The sequence below is a fragment of the Sander vitreus genome, chromosome 23 (assembly GCF_031162955.1).
Source record: "Sander vitreus isolate 19-12246 chromosome 23, sanVit1, whole genome shotgun sequence".
In the NCBI taxonomy this organism is placed as follows: domain Eukaryota; kingdom Metazoa; phylum Chordata; class Actinopteri; order Perciformes; family Percidae; genus Sander; species Sander vitreus.
In genome coordinates, this window is record NC_135877.1 from 7,099,388 (window position 1) to 7,125,673 (window position 26,286).

General features: G+C 41.5%; 1 protein-coding gene across 1 annotated transcript; it reads left to right on the plus strand.

The window, feature by feature from the left end:
* Window positions 1-1,579: 1,579 nt before the first annotated feature.
* lrig3 (leucine-rich repeats and immunoglobulin-like domains 3) lies at window positions 1,580-23,845 on the plus strand. Its single transcript, XM_078242751.1, has 19 exons — window positions 1,580-2,052; window positions 6,449-6,520; window positions 6,634-6,708; window positions 14,702-14,836; window positions 14,983-15,126; window positions 15,407-15,550; window positions 15,685-15,828; window positions 16,699-16,842; window positions 19,353-19,433; window positions 19,552-19,623; window positions 20,132-20,203; window positions 20,638-20,801; window positions 21,164-21,499; window positions 21,608-21,889; window positions 22,048-22,524; window positions 22,665-22,823; window positions 22,915-23,055; window positions 23,199-23,453; window positions 23,551-23,845. Exons 1-19 carry the CDS (start codon window positions 1,856-1,858, stop codon window positions 23,793-23,795), a joined length of 3,339 nt encoding a protein of 1,112 aa, XP_078098877.1. The 5' UTR covers window positions 1,580-1,855; the 3' UTR covers window positions 23,796-23,845.
* The last annotated feature ends 2,441 nt before the right edge of the window (window positions 23,846-26,286 follow it).

A 26,286-nucleotide genomic window follows, 5' to 3' on the forward strand; every position in this document is an offset into this window, starting at 1 on the left:
TCTTTCAAGCATTGCATACAAAGTGACTCATTGCCATTTATTTTTTATTCAGTTACCATCAAGATCAGTCTGACTTTCATCTGTGTGTCAACAGATTAATGAGCTTGTGTCCTCACTGAGATGAGGAAGTGTGAGCGGACAGTGAAAGTATGACCTTGGTCAACAGGAAGTTGTTGAACACTTTGCCTGGGGGGGAACCTGACACATCTGCCTGGGCGTGAATATCCCATGAAGGGCCTTTTAATGTGAAAATGAAAAAAAGAGCGTGCCCCTTTTAAATTGCAAATGAGAAAATATCAGTCGGCTTTCAAGTGCAGAATGTCAATTAAAGCCTCTGTTAGTGACTTTGCCTTTAAAGCGAATGAGGTTGTTTTGTGTCTTACAACAAGGTGGAATTTAGCCTTCTGTCCAATTAGCACTATTCATGAATTAAGTGCACGCTGCTTCCTGGTGTGAGGAAAAGATCACTTAAACTACTTTTTAAACAGCTATTATTGTATTATCAAATCTTACCAAAAACTCTAGAAACTCTGTTTCAGCCACATTCCTGACAGCAAATTCCAACAAATATATATACAAATGTAACAGTTGGTTTGAATTGAACAATGCACCAAGCAGTGGATTATTTTGTCTGCACAGACTAGAGCAGTGATGAAAGAAGTACTCAGATACTTTACTTATATAAAACTAACAAGATCACATTGGAAAATACTCCATTGCTAGTAGAAATTAAACTATTAATCCATTAATTGGGTCGAATGTCAAATAAGCACTGGCTCCATTACCTAAATGTGTAAATATTGTTAATTTTCTTCATCCTCTTTGATAATAGACTCAATATATGTATCCCAACATGTTAATAAAGTTACACAGTTAGTGTCAATGCCAAAACTGCACTGAGGCACAGTTGTAACTTCCCACACCTGTCAAATACCAAAAGTTGAAGAAATAAATTGCATTTGTTACTTTACCTGAACATGTGTCTGTGGTTTTTGAATTATTGAAGTATTCTGCAGGTATTTTACATTCAGTCGTATTCATTTGCAATACTGTCACATGTACACAAATGTATTATATAATCATATAACTGCATTCACATTTTATTCGTTTATATGATAGTCCTATATCTTAACTTGTTTTCTAAGATTTTGCTTTTACTTATGGTGTGTGTTTTTCTTCTAGTCATTTAATGAGCATTGTTGGAGGTGCCTGAGGCCGAAAATGTTCATTGCCTAAGACTACTTCTGTTATTCTGTTAAAGAACCTTGAGGTGCTCTGTTGGATTGTATTACTTATTTACTTACTTATTACTTGCACTAGGCTACATGTCAATTTTCTGTAATTAACACTGAAAGTTTAAACAGATAACCCGCTGGGCATGAATATATTTTAAATTAATAAAAAACTATATATATATAGTTTTTTATATAACTATATATATATTGTTCTGCTAGGCTGGTACAAATGTGTAGGAGGATTTTCGAGGCAGCAGCCTGGACTACATGTCCCATGCACCCCTGTGGTCCCTCCCCCCGCATACCTCTGCTGTGTGCTCACGCTGCGCTGTGGGGATCTTGCACAGCACAAGTTGCCCCAGCAGCAGCAGCGAGGCGCACGGCACACAAGTTTCTCCACAGGAATGGGCAAGTTTCAGAGAAACGCTTTTCTTTTCAATTTCACATCTACGATCCTCAGAACAACAAGGCATTGGATATAAGGATCGGGTGTGTTGATCAACCCGCACCAGAGTTGGGATTTGTTTTGGGTGATTTCGCACTCTTTTTGGATTGGTTGCTCTTCATCTGAAGTAACAACTAAACACGGCTGTTCTCTCGTGTGGCCAGGGGGGAAAAAAATGTGTTCCTCTACGCAGGCTCGCAGTTTAGCAAGACTCGCCGTGGTTTTCCTACTGTTTGTGAAGCTCCAGCGTGGATCGGGTGCTAACGCAAGGACGTGTCCCCCTCCCTGCGTGTGTATTGGGGAGCTTTTGGACTGCAGTCGGCTGAAGAGGGGCCAAATTCCAGACACGATCCCGGAATGGACAGTTCAACTGTGAGTCCAGTTAAAGAGCCTTTCTATACCTTATTACTGTCATGGATAATTGTTTTATTTGGAATGTATTGGTTTGATTATGTTAATATATTTCCACACATCTGCACTTTGATGAACAAATACGTTTGGTATTGGTATTACTGTGTTCCTTCAGCACTGACGGGATGATACACATCCCTGTATTGTGCTAACGGAATGGGTTGTAAACCCCTTAAAGAATCTGGTGTTGCAGAAGACAACCACTTGAATGGCTTTGCTTTTCTTTGAATGAAATTGGCCCTTTATTTTACTGTAGATCTGATTCAGTCTGCAAACTTTCTGCAAGTTACCGAATAACAAGAAGGTTCTCCTCAGGAGTATGTGACTGAAAACCTTGCATGTTAATCGACTTAACACCTACAGTAGTAATTAGTCTAGTTATGTGTCAGGTTGTATTTATTATTTAGTACTTGCAGCAGTAGCATGTCAAGCTTCTTGAGGCCAGCAGGGAAGCACGAGCAGCCTTTCAGCGTGTTTTACACATCAATGTGCTATTGTCAGTCCCTCCAAACCCCTTCATTGAAGTGTAAATAATAATGAATAAATTCTCCAAGTGCCTGCAGGTAGTGATTTGAAATCAGGCTGTATCATTGTTGGGTATGGTAGCAGCAGTAATGGTGCCAGTATTAGCAGTTTTAGTGGTAATAGCAACCCTATTAGTAAGTGTTAGACTCCAAGCTCCTAGCAGGTCTCCTATAGTACATAAATTGCAACTAAAAGACACCCATAATGTTTGTAATTGACAGCGTGCTTACATCCACATTTGCATTTGCAATGATTGGTGTTTGTTCAGGTTTCAGCTTCAGAACCTCGAGGCCTTCAAAGCCATAAAGGCATAAATCAGATGCAGTGTGTGTGTGTGCAGCCTTGGACTGCTTCCTAAAGTAATATCTTCTCCATTACTCTCCTGTTTGCCTTCTGGCTCCATAAGATGATATGAGGCTGAGCTTGGCCTGTTGAAGCAGAAGCACCAAACAACTTTAATGGCATGTTGTCAGTGCGTTCTCCTTTACAGATAATTATTCTTACTGGATTTTTATTGCCCTGCGTAAAGCTGCAGTACTTGACTTTTATTGAACTGTGTTAGGCCGTAGAGCTTGATTCACTGCCTGGTCGAAGCCGTTGCCCTGCTGTTGAATTTAGTTTTTCTCTTTCTAAAATGTGCTGCTCTGGAAACTTGACGTTGCCAGAAAAAACAGACCCAGCCTGCGCCTCATAACCAAGGCCGGCCTTCCAAAGAAAATGAGAAGAAAGAAAAAAAGTTCCATATGGGGGGGAAAAATTCTTTTCACTCTGGCATGCTAATTTACGAGTGGCTCTCCAGCACATCTTAAACCGCCCGACCCTTTGTTTTCCAGCACCCCATTATTTCTGCTGAATTAGCAACTCCAGAGCCAGTGATGGTACTGATATAGGAGGAGCGTGTAGGATTAGTTTGAAACAAACTCACAGAAAGAAAAGGGGGAAGGAGAAAGTAGGAGGGAGAAGAAGAGAAGAGGGATTAAGCCCAGATATCTGAGAGGTTGTTGGGGGGGACTACAGATTTATACCCAGATTTAATGCCTCCTCACTTTTTAAGGTTTAAGAGTGAGGCACGGCTGTAGTTTTAAATCTGAAAATAATATGTGCATTCATTTTAACACATGGAGAACTTTGAGTCACATAAAGACATGAACCACTAATTTCTCTCTGGATGGATATAATACAGACTCCCTTGAGAATTTCAAAAACATTTATCAGAGGAATTTAATGTTTTTTGGAGCTTAACAACATTTATTTGGCCAAGTATCACTAATTATCAGTAAAAAATACATGAAGTAAGCCAGGAACCAGGAAATCTTGAAGTTTGTGTTATAGCTAATGCTAATTTACAGTTAGCTACTTACCTTACATTCCAGGGTTGAAGCTAACATCCTAGTGCTCAGTGTCTTTAACAAATTTGTGCATTAAGGGCAAAATACTACACCAATTAATTTTGTAATAAATAGTCACCAAATGACACAAAACTTGGACACTTCTTACTTTTGAATAAAAACATCACACCTCTGGAGGGGTATAATATCTCCCTCAAGAATTTAAGTATTACAAACATTTATCCAAGGAATTCAATGTTTTTGGACTTAAAGAAGCACATTATTTGGCCAGGTACCACTAATGACCAAGCTAAAGGACAGGAGGAGGTAGATAACATTACCAATCCCAGTGGCTTGCATCACAGCTAATGCTAATTTTTTGTTAGCTACTTACCTGGTCGTTTTAACTACTATTCTAGCTAATAGATAAGCTAGCAAGCTACAGTTTATCATATTGACCTTCCAAAATCACAATTGTCATTAATGAAAACAACATAACTACCACTTCTATTTATAGGTTTGCTAATGTTTGCTCTTTAGCATTCACATTTTTGGCTAACTCGCAGTCTTTAAAAGCTTATGTCTTTAGCATTCATTCACAAATATGGATGAGAAACATTTATGGAGCTTAATGAAATGTGCTGCTGTGTCCCATTATCGTAATCTAAAACGTTACTGACAGCTCTTGAGACCTAAAGAGTGGCTCATTTATTCACTTTTCAGTCTTAGATAAGAAAGTGGTACATATTCACCAGACCGGCAGATACAGGCTGAAACCTGTACGCAGCACTGTGTGTTATCATGCTCCGCTCAGAGCCTGCTTTGTGAAGGAAGTGGAAGTGTCAGAGCTACTTAGGGTTTATCTAGGGAGTATGATAGGACACCTTTCCCGTATGGCGCACAACGCTGGAACTACAACAAAAACAGCACACAGCTCCGTGCTTGGAAAGAAATGGAGGATGACGAGGGGGTTAGCTTTAGCGAAGCTAAGAAGTAAAACTCAGGTTGAGTGGTTAATGAAACTTTCCACCAAAGCACAAAAACAGGCCCCACAAAATTTGACAGGGGTGTTTCAAATGTATGAAAGGCGTCCCTCTCACTTTTCCCAGCATTGTGAAAACATTACCAGTTGATAGGTTCTTCCCCTCCTCCCAGAGCTCCTTGATGGATTCCAGATGAGGGAGGGGGAGGAGGGGTAGAGGACGAGGAGGGGTGTTAAAAAAGTGCAGCAGCGTCAATAACTCCACCACTTTATGGCGCACGACGCTCCGCTTGCCAGAGTCCTTAAACTGGTTTTCAGGAGGCTTTTCAAAACAGGCAGCCAAAAGAATCTCACCCCCGGTGGGTTGTAGCCAAGACTGCTTCAGTCCAGGCTCAGTCAAGTTAGGCTCAGATCCAAAGGGGGTTCAGACCAAATCAAGACATAGACCAGAACTGCTACTGAAGAGTACAATAGCCATTAAGCAACCTATGTACACATCCTTCTAAATGTACACATATTAATTAATGCTAAATTAAAGAGTTCTGATATAAACCCCTGACTAATCAATACACACATTGCTGGAGGTTTGAGGTCCTGTGCACTTCTTTAGGCAAAATACTTTAAAATGTGTGGAATGCCAGACAGACTCTAAACAAAATGTTAATTTGTTAGATTTGGTTTGGAGGTTTGTAAATGTTAAAGTCAGAATTGGAATGGTTAATACAAGTCCAGACCCCAGAAAATAAGTCTGATCCAAGCCTTGGCCAATACTGAAACCTCGACTCCTTTTTATCAACCTCCCTCGCCAGGTTTCAGCCTTCTTTCAGCACAAAGAGAATCTTGCCCCGCAATAACTTATCAGCTTGTCTGTTTTGGCTCGGATTCTCAGCAGAGGCCTGGATATGAAGCTGTTTTGGCATCTGTATTATAAGGAAGGGATGAAAAGCCAATTTAACTTTTTTTGGGGCTTGAATGGGAAGCAGTTTGTTTTGGAACATTTTCATTTGCAAGAAAAAATTACTTTAACCAGTCGGGTACTATTTCAATAGTTTATCCTGAAGTGACATGTCTTTAGTTTGAAATCAAAGTAACAGTCCAGTCTTCGAAACTAAATAATCAACTATATTTATCAGCAGTACTTTGTTGGGAATTTGTTGAAAACAAAGACATTGGTTGACCGTTTCTTTGTGACTTCATTTATTGATATCTGAAACTGTATTCAGTTTGTTTTCACCACATCTCCTGTTTGTAACAGTATGTCAGCAATACATCTTATTCTTGCTTATTTTTCTGGCCGTTCTGTTTCATTTCATCACCATCAGTTTTGCACCATCTCACACTTTAATTACGATGACTTTTCTTTGATGCGTTCCCTCTGTTCACAGTGTCAAGGCACAATAACAAAGAATTTGTATGTAATTATGTTGGCTATGCAGACCCAAATAGAAGACTGCAGCAGCTGAGAAACACAGTCCATGGTGTATACTTTCCCCTTAACTTTTGTCTTTTTTTTCCTTCCCAGAGACCTGAGCCATAACAAATTGCAGGTGCTTGACGGCACTTTGTTTTCCAAACTACAGCATCTAAGTGAAATGTAAGTATGCCTTGTTTTTACAGCGCTTTCTACAGTAAACACAGGATTTTCCAAACAGCCTCCATCACTGTCCTGCATGTGACAAACTATTCTCTTTTTCTCAATGTGTACAGAAAGCTGAATCACAATGAACTGGAGGCAATACCTGATTTGGGCCCTCATGCTTCAAACATCACAACACTCATTCTGTAAGTAAAACTTTTCTCAAATTCTATGAGCACTTCTCACTTCAGCCTGGTCTGGAGGCTAATCCTCTGCCAGAGTTGTCATTGCTGGTTAAAGTAGTGAGCTGGGAAGTGGATCCTCCCCCTTCTTTCCCTCTCGAGAGCAAACCCTTTTGGCTGAGCCAGTTCCCAGACAGGGCAGTCTGAGACATGGCAGCCAGCCCCAGACGGGTCACGTGGTCAAAGACAAATGCCCTCAACAGAAATGGAAATGTTTTGTTTGGTGGCTGTTGCTGCTGTTGGTGTATTTTTAACCTGGAGGTAGTGACGTCATGTTGGGAAGAAAGAAAATCGTTGTGTGAAAATCCATATTTGGGGATTTCGATGTGGATGGATTGCATGTTTCTCTGTGGCCCTTTATAGGGCTTTAATGGCAGTTAATCTGGAAACAAGGCAGTGCCTTAGAGTATATTAATACATTGGTACATCAAATTAAAGGTCCCATGTCATGCTCATTTTCAGGTTCATATTCATATTTTGGTTTCTACTACAACATGTTTACATGCTTTAATGTTCACAAAACTCATTGGGCCTCATTCACCAATGTCTTCCTACGTTTTTTTCTTAAATTTGTTCTTAAGACAATTCCTAAGAAAAGTCTACGTCTGATTCATGACGTGTTCTTAAACTGCAGAATTGTTCGCAGGTGTGTTCTTAGAATGATGAATCACAATGTCCCTAACCCTATTTACCCCGTTAATTCCAATAAAAGGGCATGAGATGGTAGGGCTGTGTGCACACTTGTAGAAATGTCGAAAAGACGTGGTAAAGACGGTGGAGGCCTTGACTCCAAAAGAAAAAAAAACATTAGTAATTCTGAAGTGGAGGTACTGCTGCACGAAGTTAGAACCTATAATCTTTTTCATTTAGGTGCAATCCTGCGGGCGAAAAAGTACTATGCCTACTAATCCCATTCTGAGGCTGCAGCACCATCATTAACAGAATTATAATTCATAATCTTCACCTGCAATACTGTGGAACTCATTTTTAATGCCTCTTACTGGTTTGTGTCCATGGAACACTACAAAAACGTTTAAAAAACAATATTATATTATATTATCTCCCGACATATGTTTAACTCCCTGCGAAGTAATACAGCTTCTTCATCAACGGGATTGTCGACAAAAGGAAATGCCTGTTTTGAGAAAAAAAAAACGTTTTATAGTCTGGGTTGGAGTTACCCCTCTCTCTCAGGTTTGATTAACCTCCCTTTCTGAAACAGAAGACCCAGAGTTTCCCTCCTCTCAGGGTTATTAACAAACTCAGAGTTTTCACTAAACCTGCTTTCTGAAACGGCCCCCTGCTCTGATTGGTCAGTGTTTTGGGGGTTTTCGCATTTGCGCGCTCAGATTCTCTTCACTGTCATTGCAGCCGGGGAATGACTGTAACTGTGCTGTAGCGCGCTCTCTATTTATATATCATTTAGTATAATTGTGACATCTCAATCGTACAGTGTGCATTTCTACGTTGATTGAGTGTTTTGATACCTTAACAGTATTTGTATTGCACCTAGACAATTGCACCTTTTATAATAAAAAAAGACATCTTACATTTTACAATATGGGTCCTTTAAAGAAGCCAATTAATCCCAGTTGTTGTGTATATATGCAGCAGAAACATAACCAACAGTGTCTGAAAGTGCTTGGCTGATACTGTAAGATTATTCAGGGTAAAACTATTTGACTTGTCATATTTCATCCTGCTCAGACTCAAACCAGAAGATTTTTTCATATATTGTTGTGCAATACGTGCTTTCAAAAGAACACCAGATATTAGTGTGTGAAACCGCATCAATTTGATTTGCTTTCTGTGGCATGTCTCTCAAAAACCGACCGACATGAAGTTATTGTGGAAGAATGTATCTGTCTCCCGGGTTGATGAGGCGTGTTCCTCATCAAGCCCCAACATGAGGCTCTGCGGCAGCCACAGGCCATGCGGCCGTCACAATTTGTTTGCATGTTTAGCACGGGAGTATCACCTTCAGCTATAAGCTGCAAGGAAGATAGGGGGGGTAGTTTGTTTTATTTAAGGCAAGATCTTTACAACTGATGTCATATTTCACTGCATTATTTGAGGGTGATTTTGTGTTAATGTTATGCCAGTTTTCCTACTGCATGTGGTAACTCGGATTTGATTTGAATATAAATGGATTTGTTATTCTTACTCAAGACAAAATTTTTTTTCAGTTTTTGTTCATGGGTTCATCTGCCTCAACTGCTGTGTGTGCTGTCCAAGTACCCTTGAGCAACTCCTGCACAGATTCACTTTAAAAATGACAGACGTTCTCCAAACCATTATTTGATTTGTTGTTCAGTTTGGTTTACCCAAAGTCGTGTCATCCACATCAACTCTGCCTTAACACTCCAGATAAATGCATCTTTTGATTTTCTTTGTAGATACAGAACATTGATACATAGTTAGAGAGCGTGGTGTCACCGAAATGAAGTCACAATCTCGAATTTCGAATAAAAAAATGGAATCGTCGATACTGCCACGCCCCCACGTCACGTCCGGTCGGCTTGACAAGCGGAAAAAAACACACGTGTTGAAGTGCTGCGAAGAAATGCAGGACCCATCGAAGACCCGTCGACAGAACTTGAACACCCTCCTCTTTCACTGAAGTCGCCGGTGTGGAAGTATTTTGGATTTTCAGTGAGTTATGTTGACAATGTTCGCGTTGTCGACAAAAAAAAGCCACAGTTTGCAAGCTCTGCTATGTGCATGTACCGTATTCTGTGTGTTTACCATTGCACATTAGCCTAGCAGCTAGCGGAGTTTCCTTCTGTTTATAGCTTAATCTTGACAAAACTGCACGGTTGAATTTCAGCCTGCATGAACGTTTTGTAGCCTAAACAGAGCAGCTTATATTGGTTATATTAGAGAGAGCAACAAGTTAGCGGACTGCCGAGTCGCCCTCTCTGTCTGCTCAGCTGCTAAGACTGCTGTGCTGGCTCGATGGTGTTTTAAGCCCCTAACCATTGCCTTCCAGGCAACGCTGCCTGGAAGACGACATCGGGGGCTTAAAACACCTAACACCGCTGTGCGTCTGCCCTCAGTCGGCAAACTTTTTTTTCTTTTTACTTTGACAAATTGTCAAGTTTCCAAATGACTGAAGATGTTGTTAATAAATGTAAAAAAAAAATGTTTTTTGACAATGTAGTGTGGTACATTGCAAACAAAGGTCAGATATTATATTGCATAAAAGTCTAGTCTAAAAATGGCACAGCAACCTGTGCTTTAAAAAATAATAATATAATAATGGTCATTTGTAGCTAATGAACTCAGTTATCTGGCCAAGTAACACTAATACATGCTGAAAAAGACTGGATGTGTTAGCCAATGCTAATTTACTAGCTACCTGACGTTCCTAAGTTTGAATTAATTTAGGAATCCTAAGAATTATAATTGTAATGCTATGTGTCGTTAGTAGGGTTGGGTACCTACTGAAACCATGGCACTGGTATCGTTACGTAGATTTCGGTGCCACTTAAATGCCTGCGCTTGCCTGTGGTTCTCTGAAACGGACATTTTAGGCACAGAAGCATCACTGCGCTAGTTCACATTACATTTGGCAGCATCCCACCCAGAGTTTTAAGTAGTTAGTCTGGCTAATAGCTACAAGCTAGTAAACCACAGAGACCTATATCATGCCAACCCCTCTAATGCCATGGTCATTAAATAAATAATACTTGACTGATATTCATATTTTTATTGTAAGCTTTGCCAGTCAAGTTAATCGCTATATTGCTATGTTGCCTTTCCCCCCCTAAAGTTAGTCTTTTGGCTCTAGTCTTTAAGGCAAAGTAGTGTCATCTGTGCTGCCTTGACAAACTCCAGATACAGACATTTTAAAGCAGCAAATGTCACGGTAGTTTTAGTAAATAAATAGTTTTTAAATTGATAACCGAAAAAATAAAGCATTACACTTGCTGTAAAGCCTTTTCTGTCCTTAATAGAACAAAATGAACACTGACTTTTTGTGTCACACTTAAATATACAAAACTATTGTGAAGTCAGGTGCATAATTCGGTTCAAATTCATCAAAAGCGATATGAAGAAAAAGGGCACACAGAAGGAGAAATTGAAATTCTCACTTGCACTCGCACTGCGTGTGTTGGCCGCCACCCTCCTCCTTCAGATAAGGTGGCGCAATATGATTTTTCCAGAAGTTTATCCGAGCTGGAAGGGTAGTAAAGAAAAGAAGAAAAAAAGACCTCGGGGTATCGAATACCACTTATTCAAACAGCCAGTCAGACATAGCGGCAGCTCTCGCAGACTTCTTTGACCTCGCAGCTCCGAGTAAAAACAAACGGCAATAACCCTGCAGCTGGTAGTAATTGAGTCGTGATCATCTTAATTAATTGAACAATTTCCCAGGAATTTATGGAGGGGGTAAACCCCACCGCTGCTAAATCCCTCTGCCTGTGTTCAGGGGGGTTCAACAAATGACCTGGAGAGTCCAGGTCTGATTAGGTATATTAGGAGGTGAACCTCGTTGAAGATGAGTTACAAACCACAACAGTCGCGATTATAGTAATACTCCGTGACATTTAACTAGGGCTGCAACTAGTAAGAATTTTCATCATCTGTTTGCTATTTTTAGATTATTCAATTTATCGTTTAGTCTATTAAAACGTGCTTTTCACAATTTCCCAAAATGCAAGGTGATGTCAGCTACAGGAACTTAAAATTAATCGACAGAAAATTTCAACAAGAATGACAGTCCCGTCCGCATAGTTTGATTGACAGGTGATCTCCGGCAACTGCAGTGCAGAAACACCGCAGTAGTGGGCATAGCAACAAAGAAAGGATATTTTTGAAAATCAGAATGCAAAATGCATTTAGGAACTTATCTTACACCCATAATTTGATGGGTCTTGCAGGCAATTCAGAAACACATTGATACCTCACAAATTTTACTAAAGCTCCCCTGTCATTTTTATGTGAAGGTCCTTCAGTTCACATCTTAATATGATCCCTGCTTCTCTCCACTCCGACTGGGAGCCGACGTGTGAAGATGATCAGCCATCTGAGTGAGATATATGCAGAGTTGAGTATGGCGTCACAACAGCGCACGCAGCCCTGCTTTTCATTACACGCGCCACTGCAGAGAGAGAGGGCTCAAAACTCTGTTCTTTTTCTAATAGGAAATACCACACAAACGTAGCACCACTACGAGTGAGATGGTTTTAGAGTTTAAAAAGCTTTCCCCATTAAAAGCATTAGTTGCTGCTCAGTGGACACTTGCTTCAAACACAAATCATCAGAAAAAAAGACTATTTCATCACAGATCTTAAATCTTACATAACATAACTTTTCAGTGTGTAAAAGTAGTTAGTTTGACAGCCACATATACTAGTTTGCAAGAGTGCTGGCAGGTACGTGCTTATGCAAAACCCACATCATGTTGGTGCAATAAGCTGGTAATAAAGGCTTTACTCACAGCGTTGATATAGTGCCTATCTGCTACTCGCCACAATTTAATAATGAATACATATTCTATCAATGCTCAAGATGCCTCGGGCTGTTATTGACACAATGCTGGCCTTCTATTGACTTCCACTAACGGCGGCAAAGCCCTACAACCACAGTTGTAATGGCTCTATAATCGCGTTATCTGATAGCAAAGTGGATGAACAAATTTGAAGTGTGTGTAATTGAAGTGTACAATGCCAGGCTTGTTTGTAGAAGAGGGAGGAGTACTCGATAGAGCTGCAAAGATTAATGGATTAATCGCTTAGTAGTCAAAAATTAAAATAATCGCCAACTATTTTGATCATCGATGAATCGGTTTGACTCATTTTTTATGAAGGAAAAAAAAAGTAAATGTATTTGATTCCAGCTTCTTAAATATGAAATTTTCTAGTTTCTTCATTCTTCTGTGACAGTAAACTGAATATCTTTGAGTTGTGGACAAAATAAGACATTTGAGGACGTCATTTTGGGCTTTGGGAAACACTGATTGACATTTTTCACCATTTTATGACATTTTATAGACCAAACCACTAGTTGATTAATCAAGAAAATAATAGATTAATTAACTATGAAAATAATGGTTAGTTGCAGCCCTACATGTTGAGTTTTTGTTGAGATTAGAGGGGGGGAGGAAGGAAAACAGTAAGGTTGGCTGTTTGTTGGCCCAAGTGTTTGCAGTTATCTGGCCATGCAGTCACACAGAGTTTATGTCGACTTAGTGTCTAAAGGTGCAGTACTGCAAACTAACTTTAATGAATACTTAGGCTCACAGGATTATGGAATAATTAGTTGGCCAGATTTCTTCAAACTTCAAGGTCTATGTCCTGGTCCTCAGACAGGAAGTGTGCACCAGCCCCTCTCTCCGTGGCTCTACCCCCCGAGAGAAACTGGAAAGACTGGTTCTTTCTCACCAGGCGGCCTTCCTTCTCTCAGCGACCAGTCAGGGGAACATGAAAATTGAGATACAGGTGGTGTGCGGACCTTTTGTTTGGGACTTGGGGGCTGTGGTGCGTGGAAAGACCTCTGCAAATCTCCAAACAAAGGAGCTGCCTGTGCCGTTTTTTTTTTTTTTTAATTGTAGACAATGATCTGTATTTCACTGTAGCCTCGTAGCTAGTGCACACCAAAATCTCTTTAGATTTTTGAGTATTTAGTTCAGAGTGCAGAGGGTTAGAGAGATGATGTCAGGGGAAGGGGGCACGATAGGAAAAGGCCCTGCAGCCTGCTGACCTCTTTAACTTGGGATAAACTGGAGCCACTGCAGTGAGATGGTTCATGCACAACACTGAGTGAAACCAAAAAGGCCATGGCGTATTTCTTAGTTAATGATATGAAGAAAGTTTCACATCGGCTGTGGAGTTTCCATTGTGCAGAGGCATGCTAGCTGGTCTGTGTTCATACACCACACTCCATGTAATAATATAACAATTTAATACAGCTTTGATTTGATTTTAATTATTTCAGCAGTTTCAGAGCATAATAAGATGTCTTATTTGTATAATTTGGGCAAGTCTGCCTCCTAGTTGACAACTAATCAAATAATCTTTGCAGCTCTTAGTATTTTGTGCTTGAAAAAATGAACGGAAATTAAAATGAACGATCAATTATCAAAATAGTTGACCAATTGTCAATTGATTAATGGTCTTAACGTTTTAGCTCTTTTCATGACAGCAGCCACTCTTGTGAAGCAGTCTGCACTGTGGGTCAGCTGATTGACAGCTTTCAACAATTAAATATTAATGACACCACATCCCAAATTAAACCTACATTAGGAAACTGTACTCAGAGTTTTTTACAAGGGCTGCTGGAAAAATGAATCAGAAAAACTAACAGCCCTCTGGTCAGTAAGATGTAGCTGGAGATGGGGGGGGGGGGACTGTAACCATCGCAATGAATACTGAAAAACGAGGCCTGTAGTCTGGTGCATTGAAGGGAATTCCTGCCTCCCCCTTCACTCTCTCTGCTGCTGAGTGTCATGCACAAAGGGGGCACTGTACAGGCTCTGTTTATAACTAAGCAGTCCCTGCACTGCAATTTAAGAGGCGTGCAGCTCAGGAAATTGCTGGCCTCTGCCAAGGCATGCTTTCACTGAGGGAATGGTATTCATCAGCCAAGTAATTGGCAGGTTACTTTTTTAAATACCTTGTTGGTAATTACCTTATAAACAAAATCACACATCACTAAACTGAAAAGTTGTTTGGACTTGGTATGAAGAGCAGCAACATTGATCATACTGAGCAATTTGTTGGCACACTTGAAATATGCATGTGACCTTGGAAAAACAAAAAAAAGTACGCCAGTGTTTCACGTTGGGTGGTTGGTTATAGCTTTACAAGCGCGTGAGAGTGTCTTTTTCTAATACCACAGACTAATTGAGGGACTTGACTGTTTGCATATCTGGAAACACGAAACCGGTGTGCGCCACTAGTCAAATACACAGTATTTTTGTCATTTATTGGAGTGATGGTGTCTGTATTTTCAGAGCAAACAACAGGATCACGAGGATCTCTGTGGAGCAGCTCAGGCCCTTCCTCGCTCTGGAAACGCTCGACCTCAGCAACAACAATATTGTGGAAATAAAGGCCAGCTCCTTCCCAGCTCTGCCTCTCAAGAATCTGTGAGTGTCCCCAGTTCTGTCAGTGCCTTTTCAGAGTTAGTTATTTTGGTGTGGAAAAGCTCAAAATGAAAAAACCAGCTCTATGTTTCTGTTGCTGTAAGAACATTTTTATACGTGTCTTATTTCGGTAAATCTTTCTTTCGCAGGTTCCTCAACAACAATCGTATCTCGTCACTTGAGACGGGCTGCTTCACCAACCTTTCCAGCAGTCTGCAGGTTCTTCGGCTCAACCGAAACCGGCTCTCCACCATCCCAGCTAAGATCTTCCAATTGCCCAACCTCCAGCATCTGTAAGCTTTTAATGTTTTTCCTCCATTAGAGAACTCTCTCAATCAGGGCTTCAGATCATAATGATTCATGATGTCTCGTATCAACATCTTTTAAGACTTTCCAGACGTTCTAAATAAAGTTTCTCTCTTTCCCAAACCTTTTTCTGACTTTTCAACATGGTCTATGTGCTGTTTCTGAGGCCTTTTTTTTTTTTTTTTAAGAACTGTTACATTTTACAATGCATTGTAAAATATCTTCCTTGCTTGTGCTCTTATGCTTACTGTTTTGTGTGTGTTTCAGGGAGCTGAGCAGGAACCGGGTTCGCAGGGTGGAGGGCCTGACGTTCCACGGTCTGCACGCTCTTCGCTCCTTAAAGATGCAGAGAAATGGCCTGAGCCGCCTGATGGATGGAGCCTTCTGGGGCCTCAGCAACATGGAAGTCCTGTAAGCAAATTTACAAGAAATGTGCATCAAGTTCCGTGCATCCAACATGACTTAAATGTAGTATAAAGTCTCATTTTGTGTGTGTGTGTGTGTGTGTGTGTGTGTGTGTGTGTGTGTGTGTGTGTGACATGCAGGCAACTGGACTACAACAACCTGACGGAGGTGAGTAAGGGCTGGCTGTACGGCCTGCTGACTCTGCAGCAGCTCCACCTCGGCCACAACGCCATCAGCAGGATCCGATCTGACGCCTGGGAGTTCTGCCAGAAACTCAGTGAGCTGTGAGTCCACCCTTTTTTTATTTTTTTTTCTCCTTTTTTTCCCCCCTCCTTTGGCATCCTCTTTCTGTTTTTTTCCCCCCTCCCTCTTGTTATTCCCTCCGCACTTTCCATTCACACTCTGAACTCCCAACACATCTCTGTGTTGCCCTCTCCTCCTCTCTGACACTCCTGCCTGCCCTTCCTCACACTCCAGATCCTCCTGTCGCCAATCCACCCACCCACCCACACACACACACACACACACACACACACAGAGACAGACAAAGCAGCGTCTCTTATTCTCTGCCAACATTAAAGCACTGCCAACATATTACACACCCATTTGCCGCTTCTCTTTTCTGTTGTCACTTGAGCCAAAACATCGGCATCTGGAAGTCCCACTTATTTTTCCTATTGGATATTCCACTATTAGTTGCAGTTTCTTTCCTTGTCAAACACTACGTTACCCACAAACTTCGGTGACCGCCGCCCCCCCCCCCCCCCATCAACACACATTCCTGGAAGCAGATTGGATTTCCTTTGTTGTGGCCGTTGTTTACTGCAGCGGTCAGTTCAGTGTTTGCAGAGTCTGGAGTGTTTTTCACAGATAGGTTGTTGTTCTCTCTTCCCCCCCCTCCCCCCCCCCGGTTCTCTCGCTCTTATCACACAAAGCTGAAAGTAAACAAGCCGCCTGTCAACTGGGAACGTGCCACGCTATCTGATTTTTTTCTCTCATCTGAGTTTACTTAAAAAAAAAACTAAAAAAAAAACTGGTTTCTCAGAAATATTTCTTTCACGAGTTTTGTTTGAATTTGATCTCCTCAAACTCATTTGCAGGTAACTCAGTTCTTTACTGTTCTCATGTTTTGGTTTTTGTTGTGTGTCCTACAGCAACCTCTCCTCCAACCATCTGTCCAGACTGGAGGAATCCAGCTTCGTAGGGCTCAGCCTGCTGGACGAGCTCCACATCGGAAACAACCGTGTGAGCTTTATTGCAGACGGAGCTTTCCGTGGCCTCTCCAACCTGCAGATGCTGTGAGTTGAATTCCTACATTTTATACAAAACACTGTGCAAAAGGTTTGCTAATGTTTTTCTTTGTGTGTGAATCTTATCTGACTTGTCTAATCATTATGAACTCAAATATACCGAATACTGTTTTATATTCCAACCTAAACCTCTATGGAACGGATGTGGAACCTAAATTCTGATCTCAACACCCTCTCTCTCGCTCAATCATGTTTTTACTCTTCAGCTTTTGTACAGATTAAACAAAGGAGATTTAATGTGTTTATTAATGAGCTTTAGAGGTGCTGGTAGGCTGATTTTGTTTTACTTTTAGCAGATTAAGCTAGCAGTTAGTTTGCCAGTATTTGTGCTAAACTAAGCTAATCATGTAAATACAAGTCCCTAAAAACAGTAATTACTTCATATGCTGCCCTATTGGCCCTCCCAACCTCTTTAAACCCACCTCCACCATCAATCCTATGCTTGAGTGGAAATATCCTGCCTGATTTGTTTTGGGGATGTGAAATAGATTACTGTGTTGAGGTCTCTCCACACACAAAAAAAAACAACCTCCGAGGCACAACCCCAACCTCAACAACCCCCACCCCCCGCCCCCCCCCTCTCCCACACCCACATCCACCCATCCCCCTTTTCCCACAGAGAGGCTCCGTAACATTTCCCCTGGTTGGGATTTTTTTTTTTTTTTTTAACTCAAACCAAATGTGAGCTGTGCTGCTGAGGTCACCGTAGGGCAGGTGTGCAGCTAGGTGGACATAGATTGCTTCAGGGCTTCAAATCCACCCCCCCCCACGCCCCCCCCTCCCCAGACCCACACACACCCTTCCTCCTCCTCCTCAATCTCAATCAGCCATAACCAGGCACGTCGAGGAGGAAAATAACAGTTTGAAAGCATTAGAGCAGCTGAGGGATCAAAGGAGGCAAATTCTCTGGGAAATTCTTGGCTTTCAGTGATTTAGTACTTGAGTGCTGTGTATTTAGTTGTTTGGTGTAATTTTCTTTCTGTGGAGCGCAGGTATAATGCGTCCATACTTTTTCAGCAGTCACAGTTTGGGTTTGATAACAGAAAATGTTTCAGGGAACCTCAATGTTAATCGTCAGGTTTTGGTGTGATTCCCTCAAAATCAAAGGGCAAGGGCTTTCTTTGTAGAGCTGCTACTTTGCCCTGACGTTCGAAGATCATACAAGGAGAAATCCATTAAAGTAAAAGGCAGAGGGACCAATTACTGTAACCACAGTAGTGGGGACAAGATTGCACCAGCTGTTCTTAAGTTTAAACTTAGTAAAAACTTACATTGTAACTCGGCTAAGTGAAGATTTACATTATTTACATTAAAATAGTTCACACCCCACAAACTGGTTCTTGCAAAGATTAGTTTTTACTAAATATTTACACATACTATCTGCCAGATGTGACTGTTAGCTAAATGAAGCAACTAGCAAAACGTATGTTAGCTTGCTCTTTGTATGGCACATTTACATTGAAGAGTAAAAGTGGTGAAGAATTATGGTTAATATATCTGGACATTCACACAAAATGCTGTTTTAATAATGATGGAAACTGGGGTTTTAAATTATGACTCGCAAAAAAGATTAAATGACAGATTAATGCTGGTTAAGCTAGCAAAATCAAATTAAGGAGAAATATTGTGCTTTACAGTTTGTACGAAGTTAATTGGCCATTTAGTCAAACACTATTGACATAACATTTTGTAATTGGGTATATTATTTTGTTTTTGTGGAATGCAATTTAAAACCGTACCTGTCAGCAAGCTAACGATAGCTTTGTTAGTTGGTTCAGTTAGCTACAAAGTAGTTGCACCTCGCAGATGTATATTTAGATGTATATATTTAGAAACCACTAATCTCTACTTAATAACTAGTTTGTGGGGTGCAAGTACAGATTTTAGTATCTGTAAATCTCCACTTAGTAAACACTTATATTTAGGTTAGGTTATAACTAGGCTAAGTTTGAACAGACAGATTAGGTTCTGATTGAGGAGCAATGCTCTGCAGGTTTTTGTAAATAGAAAGATCACTGTTGAGGTAATTTGATTGATTGGAGTTGAAGGTGCTTACCAAAACAATTACTCTTTTTTTAAACATACAAATCACATAGAATGGGTAAAATAGCACAGATTTATTATATATTTGATGGCAGATAAAAGCTGTGTGGCAACACTTCCTTTGAGGGTAACATACATATTTCAATTGCATGCAGAGTATATTTATCCCCTCATATGAAGTTTAAAATGCAGCACACATGTTATATTGCAGCATTTCCTTGTCAAACGTTGTTTTCTACACAACACAGAAAAGCCATTGCAGACTTTTAAAAGTGCCGCAAAGGCCAGGAAGGAACTTTCTGGAGTCGCTTTGAATATAATTTTAACGTCTCAAACATTTTCACCCTCAAACGAAATGTAAAGGCGCATAAAGTTTTATTAACATCGCAAGTGCAGTTGTTTTCTGGGTGTGGATTTTTTTTTACAATGCGGTCTGTCTTTGTTTCTTCGGAAAGGGATCTCCAAAATAATGAAATCTCCTGGACCATTGAAGACATGAATGGCCCTTTCTCTGCTTTGGACAAGCTGAAAAAACTGTGAGTTCATGATGGTAACATGATGTTTCACCTTGGACTGGGTGACTTTGTGGAACAAAATAAGGCCAGCAAGTAAAAGTGAGGTTTGAAATTGATTAGATTTTTGTTGTTTTCCCAGATTTCTGCAGGGGAACCAGATCCGCTCGGTGACCAAAAAGTCTTTCTCTGGCCTGGACGCGCTGCAGCACCTGTGAGTCGGCCTCTTGTTTCACTGATTGTTTCCAAAAGTCAGAGCTGTAAACTAAGCAGGGTGAATCACACTAAGACACAGACGCTGTTTGTTAGAACCGTACACCCAAACTGTCTTCTGCCATTCCTCCACTTTGATGTGGAATCAAGAAAAAACTCTGCCATTTGTATCTTTACATGTGTGCCAGACTATATCGATCATCAAGGCAAGTGGAGGAGTGTGTGTACGTGTGTGTGTGTGTGTGTGTGTGTACAACAGCTGCATTTGATTCTAATTAGAGTTTTTTCCCAGCCGTTGCCAGAGCTCAAAGCAGCCCAGAGTTGGGCCTCTCTTGATTAACACAGCAAACTGCTGCCCAGAGTTTTATTGTTCTGGAGCCCAGACCTTTTTTTCTCTCGATTGAAGTTTTTGTAGCCTTCATTCTATACGGCTGATGTAGGCAAAAAAAAGCTGCCATCTTTCCTCGAGGATTTTACCAGTGCTAATTTCTCTTCTCTTCTTTCCACAGAGATCTGAGCAATAATGCCATCATGTCCATCCAAGCGAACGCCTTCTCTCAGATGAAGAACCTGGAGGAGCTGTAAGTACGACCATGTTTAAGGACAGCTTAAGTTTGTATTTCAGTGTTGATGTGGGACAGAGCACCAGGTGAAACTCATTATGGTCTGAGGGGAACAGTGCTTCAACGTTTATAATGGGTTCACAGGTTCCTGTGTCTCCTTCTACCAAAGGATAACTTCTAGTAAAAAGCTATGCAACGGAATTTAGACATTTTTAAAGATGATTGTGACTTAATGTGTCGTATGTGAAGCATTCCCATCAGTAAGCAAAGCAACATTAAAACGTCATATTTCCGAGGACAAAAGCTTGATGTTTCACTGATCAGATCTTCGTCACTGTCGTCATTTTGAGTTTTAACTTCACAAACTACTCGAGACCAAAATCGCAGAAACAATTGAAAGTGATATTTTTGAATTGTGAATGAAGGCTTTGTGGTGTCTTCTCCCCTGGCAGGAGTCTGAATACCTCCAGTTTGCTGTGCGACTGCCAGCTGAAGTGGCTTCCCGTCTGGGTGGCAGAACAAACCTTCCTGCCCTGCGTTAACGCCAGCTGCGCCCACCCGCAGATGCTGAAGGGCAGGAGCGTGTTTGCCGTCAGCCAGGAGGAGTTTGTGTGTGGTAAGTGGTGCATTCACTTGGTGTAACACCTTTACACACACACACACACACACACACACACACACACACACGTTTTCCATTTACGAGCTGACCCAGATTGTTCAATTTTTTCCTCCCTGACTCCTGGACAAGCTAATGAGTCTCATGAAGAGAACGTTATGGAAATGTACTAGGTTAAGTCTTGAGCTTTCCTGGTTACCATAGAAACTACTGAGGAAAAATTTCAGTTAACTTTTTCTCCTTTCAGATCTGCTAACAAAATGACAAAAAGAATTACCAAACATTGATAAATAGCCAAATCCAGACCTGAACACATAGAAGCTTTTATACAGATTTTTGAAATCCTTTTGCCATCTTCCCAGATGACTTCCCAAAGCCTCAAATCACTGTGCAGCCGGAGACCCAGTCAGCTCTCAAGGGCACCAACGTGACGTTCGTCTGCTCAGCAGCCAGCTCCAGCGACTCACCAATGACCTTTGCTTGGAAGAAAGACAATGAGGGCCTGAATGACGCGGAGATCTACAACCAGGCCCACTTGCGGGTGCAGAAAAGCGCAGGAGGCGAGACAGAGGTGACGGAGTATACAACCACCCTTCAGCTACGTAATGTGGAGTTCTCCAGCGAGGGAAAGTACCAGTGCGTCATCTCAAACCACTTTGGATCGTCCTATTCAACAAAGGCCAGACTCACTGTCAACAGTAAGTTTGGGATGGGAGAAGCCAATTGGTTGGCATGTGTCTATCTGAAAAGATCCATAAAACGCCTGTCTGTGATGATTCTAATTATCATTGAATTCTCATTTGCAGTGCTCCCTTCCTTCACCAAGATGCCAATGGACCTGAGTATCCGTGCTGGAGCAACAGCCAGGCTGGAATGTGCCGCCGTTGGTCACCCTTCCCCTCAGATCGCCTGGCAGAAAGACGGAGGCACCGACTTCCCTGCCGCCCGCGAACGCCGCATGCACGTCATGCCGGAGGACGACGTGTTTTTCATAGTGGACGTCAAGACCGAGGACATCGGCGTTTATAGCTGCACAGCTGCGAACACAGCTGGCGCTGTTTCTGCAAATGCTACGCTAACTGTTCTAGGTGAGAAATGTCCCTGTTGGAGCAGAGAAGTGCTCTACGTTTCGAACTTCCATTTTAGGTTCGAAAGGCTTGTATGTAAAATAAACTGTACATCAATGAATTACTTTGAATATTCCTGGTCACATTAAACAATTCTACTGCTCTGGTCCTTCTTTCAGAAACGCCTTCCTTCTTACGGCCCCTCATGGATCGCACTGTGGCCAAGGGCGAAACCGCCGTCCTCCAGTGCATAGCTGGTGGCAGTCCTCCCCCAAGGCTAAACTGGACCAAAGACGACAGCCCACTGGTAGTGACCGAGCGCCATTTCTTCGCAGCTGCCAACCAGCTCCTCATCATCGTTGACGCTGCAGAGGCTGATGCAGGGAAGTACACCTGCGAGATGTCCAACGCGCTGGGCACGGAGAGGGGTAATGTTCGGCTGGCTGTCATACCAAATCCCAACTGCGATTCTGGAGTACAGGGCGGCGTGGGAGTCGGCATCGTGGGCGGGGTTGGATCAGACGATGATGGGTGGACCACAGTGGGAATCGTCATCATAGCTGTGGTGTGCTGTGTGGTGGGCACTTCACTGGTTTGGGTGGTCATCATCTACCACACACGGCGACGCAATGAGGACTGCAGCGTCACCAACACAGGTTGGTCCATGATCGTTTGTTGGAGTTTTACCTTTTATATCAAGGTTAACAAAGGGTTCCCTGAACCATACAAGTATCGCAGAATCTGTTAACAATAAAAATTAAAGCGTGTGATCTAACTTGATGTCTTTGTGCTCCAGATGAGACCAACCTGCCTGCCGACATCCCCAGCTACCTGTCCTCCCAGGGCACACTCGCTGACCGTCAGGACGGCTACATCCCATCAGAGAGCGGCAGCAGCCATCAGTATATGGCTTCGTCAATTAGCGGTTTCTACCTGCAGCCTAAAGACATGAATGGTAAAACACCTCCCTTTTTTCTTTTGTCTGAAAATTTAGTCCCTCTGCGGCGTCGTTTTTTTTACATGATCCTGTTCCTTCCCCAATACAGGTTTTTGTCAGCTGGATACGGGAAGTGAAGCCGACATGGAGGCAGCCATCGATCCTCTCCTCTGCCATTATCAAGGTCCAATCAGCTCACTGCTTCGCCAGGACAACATCTACTCCACTGACCCGTCAGAAGTCTTCACAGGTCCGTACAACAATACTATTAGACTGTTGTTAATGCAGGACATTATGTCCAAGTATTCCTGATGTACAGTCGCTATCTCTCGATATTGTTCTTACTTTCTAAAGGATATCATTTCCTTCTTTCTTTTTTTTTTTAACTTTCAGGCTGTTCTATCGACCAAAGGCCCGTCTGCACGGACTCTTACAGCGGCAGCCTGACCAGCTCTAAAATGAGGGACTACTTCCTGTCTGAGCATTTTGACCTCTGCTCCTCCTCTGTCCTGATGCAGCTCCCCAACGCCAGTCTCCTTCATGGCCCCTCTCACCAGCAGAGTGACCGCCGACCATCCATGGAGGAGGGAGAAGCCATCGACTACGGGAGACCTCATGAATGTCTTCCCCCCTCCAACACCTTCATGGGTAGGTCTTGGGTTAATCAGTTTAGTGAACTTTTCTGGATTTTGTCTGATTTTGTCTGTACGTTGGTCTGACTTCTTCCCGCATCTTTCTCGCTCAGGAACATTTGGGAAAGCTCCCTGGAGGCCTCATAAGGACCTGTACACAGGCTTTGCCCCGCCGTCCGTGACGCACAATGGAATAACTCTGCATGAGAATCCTTACATCGCTCCAGATGCCGATTCAGACCTTGAGGACAACAGTCTCGCCAAGGAATCGGCATCAGAGCAGAGCAACAGCGTTTATGAACAGCTGTTTGACAGCAAAAGGACTGATCCCATCCCACAGCGCAGAACGAGCACTTAGCTCAGTGACTGTTGTTTTTAACGAAGAGGACGACCAAAAAAATAAGAAAATTTCTACCTCACTGAATGGACACTTTTGCAATAAAGGACTCCTCAAATGTGCAACGAGTGAATGTAACGGACACTTTGATGTTCCTAGAGAAAAGTAAAAAGGAGCATATTAGCAGCTGTTCTTTAAGGACACAGCTTCAGTTAAATATAGATGAATATATATATATATATATATATATATATATATATATATATATATATATATATATATATATATATATATATAAATACGTTTTTTATATAAAGTTTATTATATTTTGTAAATTGTATATAAACAGATTCCATTATTTTTGCTTACCTTTTGTGTATGAGTTTTTTGCAGCCCTGCCTATTCAGTTATTCCAGTTTGAATGAAGCAATGTTTTGCACATACGTAAACAATAATAAAAAAAAAAACCTTAATGTGTGCTGCTGCATTCACTTAATGCTACGAGTCAAGTTACTGTCTTAATCATGCAGGAAATGTGATAGATTGATGTGAGAGATTTAGAGGACGTGGTGGGGCTGGTGGTGGGTGTTAAACGCTGGCCTTCTAGAACCGAACCATAAACCGCCAAGGACGCCTCAGGTCTGTCATCAGTCAGCCCCCCCACCAAGAGACAGACTGAGACACAGAGGATGTTTAACTGTTTGGTATCACAATCTGGTTCCATGCAGGGCTGGGCAATAGTTATGAATAATAGTTTATCAACTCTCAGTGGAATCATGTGGTACACATTTACTGTTGATTCTGAGCAAGCTGAAAGCTTTAATCTCTGGTTATTTTGCATACGTTTGCAATTTTGTGATTTTAAATAAATACAGAACAATACCATTAATATCCTGACAATGGTTGGTATCAACCATATGGCCCCACACTGGTACCACTGTTACTAATTCTACTGTTACTACTACCACTGTATTCTCACATTGCCAGACCTATCTCCACAGCTCTGGCTAGGGCTGCTTGATTATGGAAAAATCATAATCACGATTATTTTGGTCAATATTGAAATCAAGATTATTTAAATCGATCACTCATTGACTTTTGAAAAGATGTTGCAATCATTGAATTTAAAAAACAGTGAAACAGTTGAACAAATTAACAGTAAAAATAACACATTGAACTGTGAAATTTCCGTAAATACTTTTCCTGTTTGAACTTTATCTTATTTAGAACACAAGACAAAAGAAGAGTGTACTTGCAAAATGTAATGTGCAAAATCATCGGTTTTCTCGATTACTCTGTTTTTGTGATTGTTAGGAGCCAAAATGTGTTTAATTGCACAGCCCTAGCTCTGGCTACACCATAGATATATTCTTGGATAGTAGAAAAAACGCTCTGGGTTGTTTGCATTTCTAAAACCAATCACAATCTTCTTTGCGCCAAGTTCCGGACGCAGTGACGAAGGCTCAACAAAATTGTCTCGGGAAGGAACTTGTTTTGGTGAAACATTTGCACCCCGCAAACGAAAACCTCACGTACAATATTAAATGAAGTTAACTCTTAGGTGAGCTATTAAATTAGCTTGATACATGGTTAAATGTAATTTGCTTTTACCAGTCTGTTGCTGTGTGTAACGTTAACATTACCTTGCCCGCAGTCATCCCTGCCAATCGGTCCTAAAACATCCCAGATAGATAGTAAATGCCGTAAACATATTCTTTGTAAATCTTTACAATCATTCACTGAAAGAACCAAGCAGGATTGCCTTGTTGCACAATCCAAATTTTCTTCAAATCAAGCCATTTTCAGCATGTAGCTTGCTAGCTCAAAGGTTGTAGTTTCCCGAAGCGAACAGAGTTTTCCGAACGGCAACACACAGAGAGCGAAGGTGAGGGAATTATCCTAGAAATGGACCGTTGATCCAGACTACTACCACTGTATAGTACCGCTAAGACTTGTTCTACTAATTCTACTATTGCAAAAGCTATTACGTCTACTACTACTGATTGAGTTCCTCTAGTCAAGTCAAGTACTGGGAAGTCAAGTAATTTTATAATTTTTTAATAGTAGTGATAACTAGGGTTGGGTATCGAACTCGGTACCTTTTCCAGGTACAGACCGAATTACGTTGGTACTACCGAGGACCGATTCACGTTAAATTAAACGGTGCAAAATTTCGGTACCTGACAGCGTGTAAACACAAGCTTATCTGTCCTCGCTGCGTGTTGACAGAGAGCGGGGCAGAGGCAAAGTACCAAAAAAAGGTACCGGAACCGAATTTCAGGTACCAGAAAAATGTGAACCCAACCCTAGTAGTAGGAATAGTAGTAATAGTAGGTGCAGTGGCAATATTGTATAATATAGGTTCTGAATTTTGAGTCTTAATACTCACATGCTCACATGCCTCAGTAGGGATGCAACGATACACTCAACTCACAATTCGATTCACGACTTTTTTTAACAGAATGAAATGACTTAAAAATAAAATTCCTTTATTTATATAAACTGTGCAAAA

Excerpts from the sequence above, each read along its gene's own strand:
- lrig3 (XM_078242751.1), top strand. The coding sequence starts at position 1,856 with ATGTGTTCCTCTACGCAGGCTCGCAGTTTAGCAAGACTCGCCGTGGTT. Across the intron at positions 19,624-20,131 it reads CTGGACGCGCTGCAGCACCT|AGATCTGAGCAATAATGCCA; the intron begins GTGAGTCGGCCT and ends TTCTTTCCACAG. Across the intron at positions 20,204-20,637 it reads ATGAAGAACCTGGAGGAGCT|GAGTCTGAATACCTCCAGTT; the intron begins GTAAGTACGACC and ends CTCCCCTGGCAG.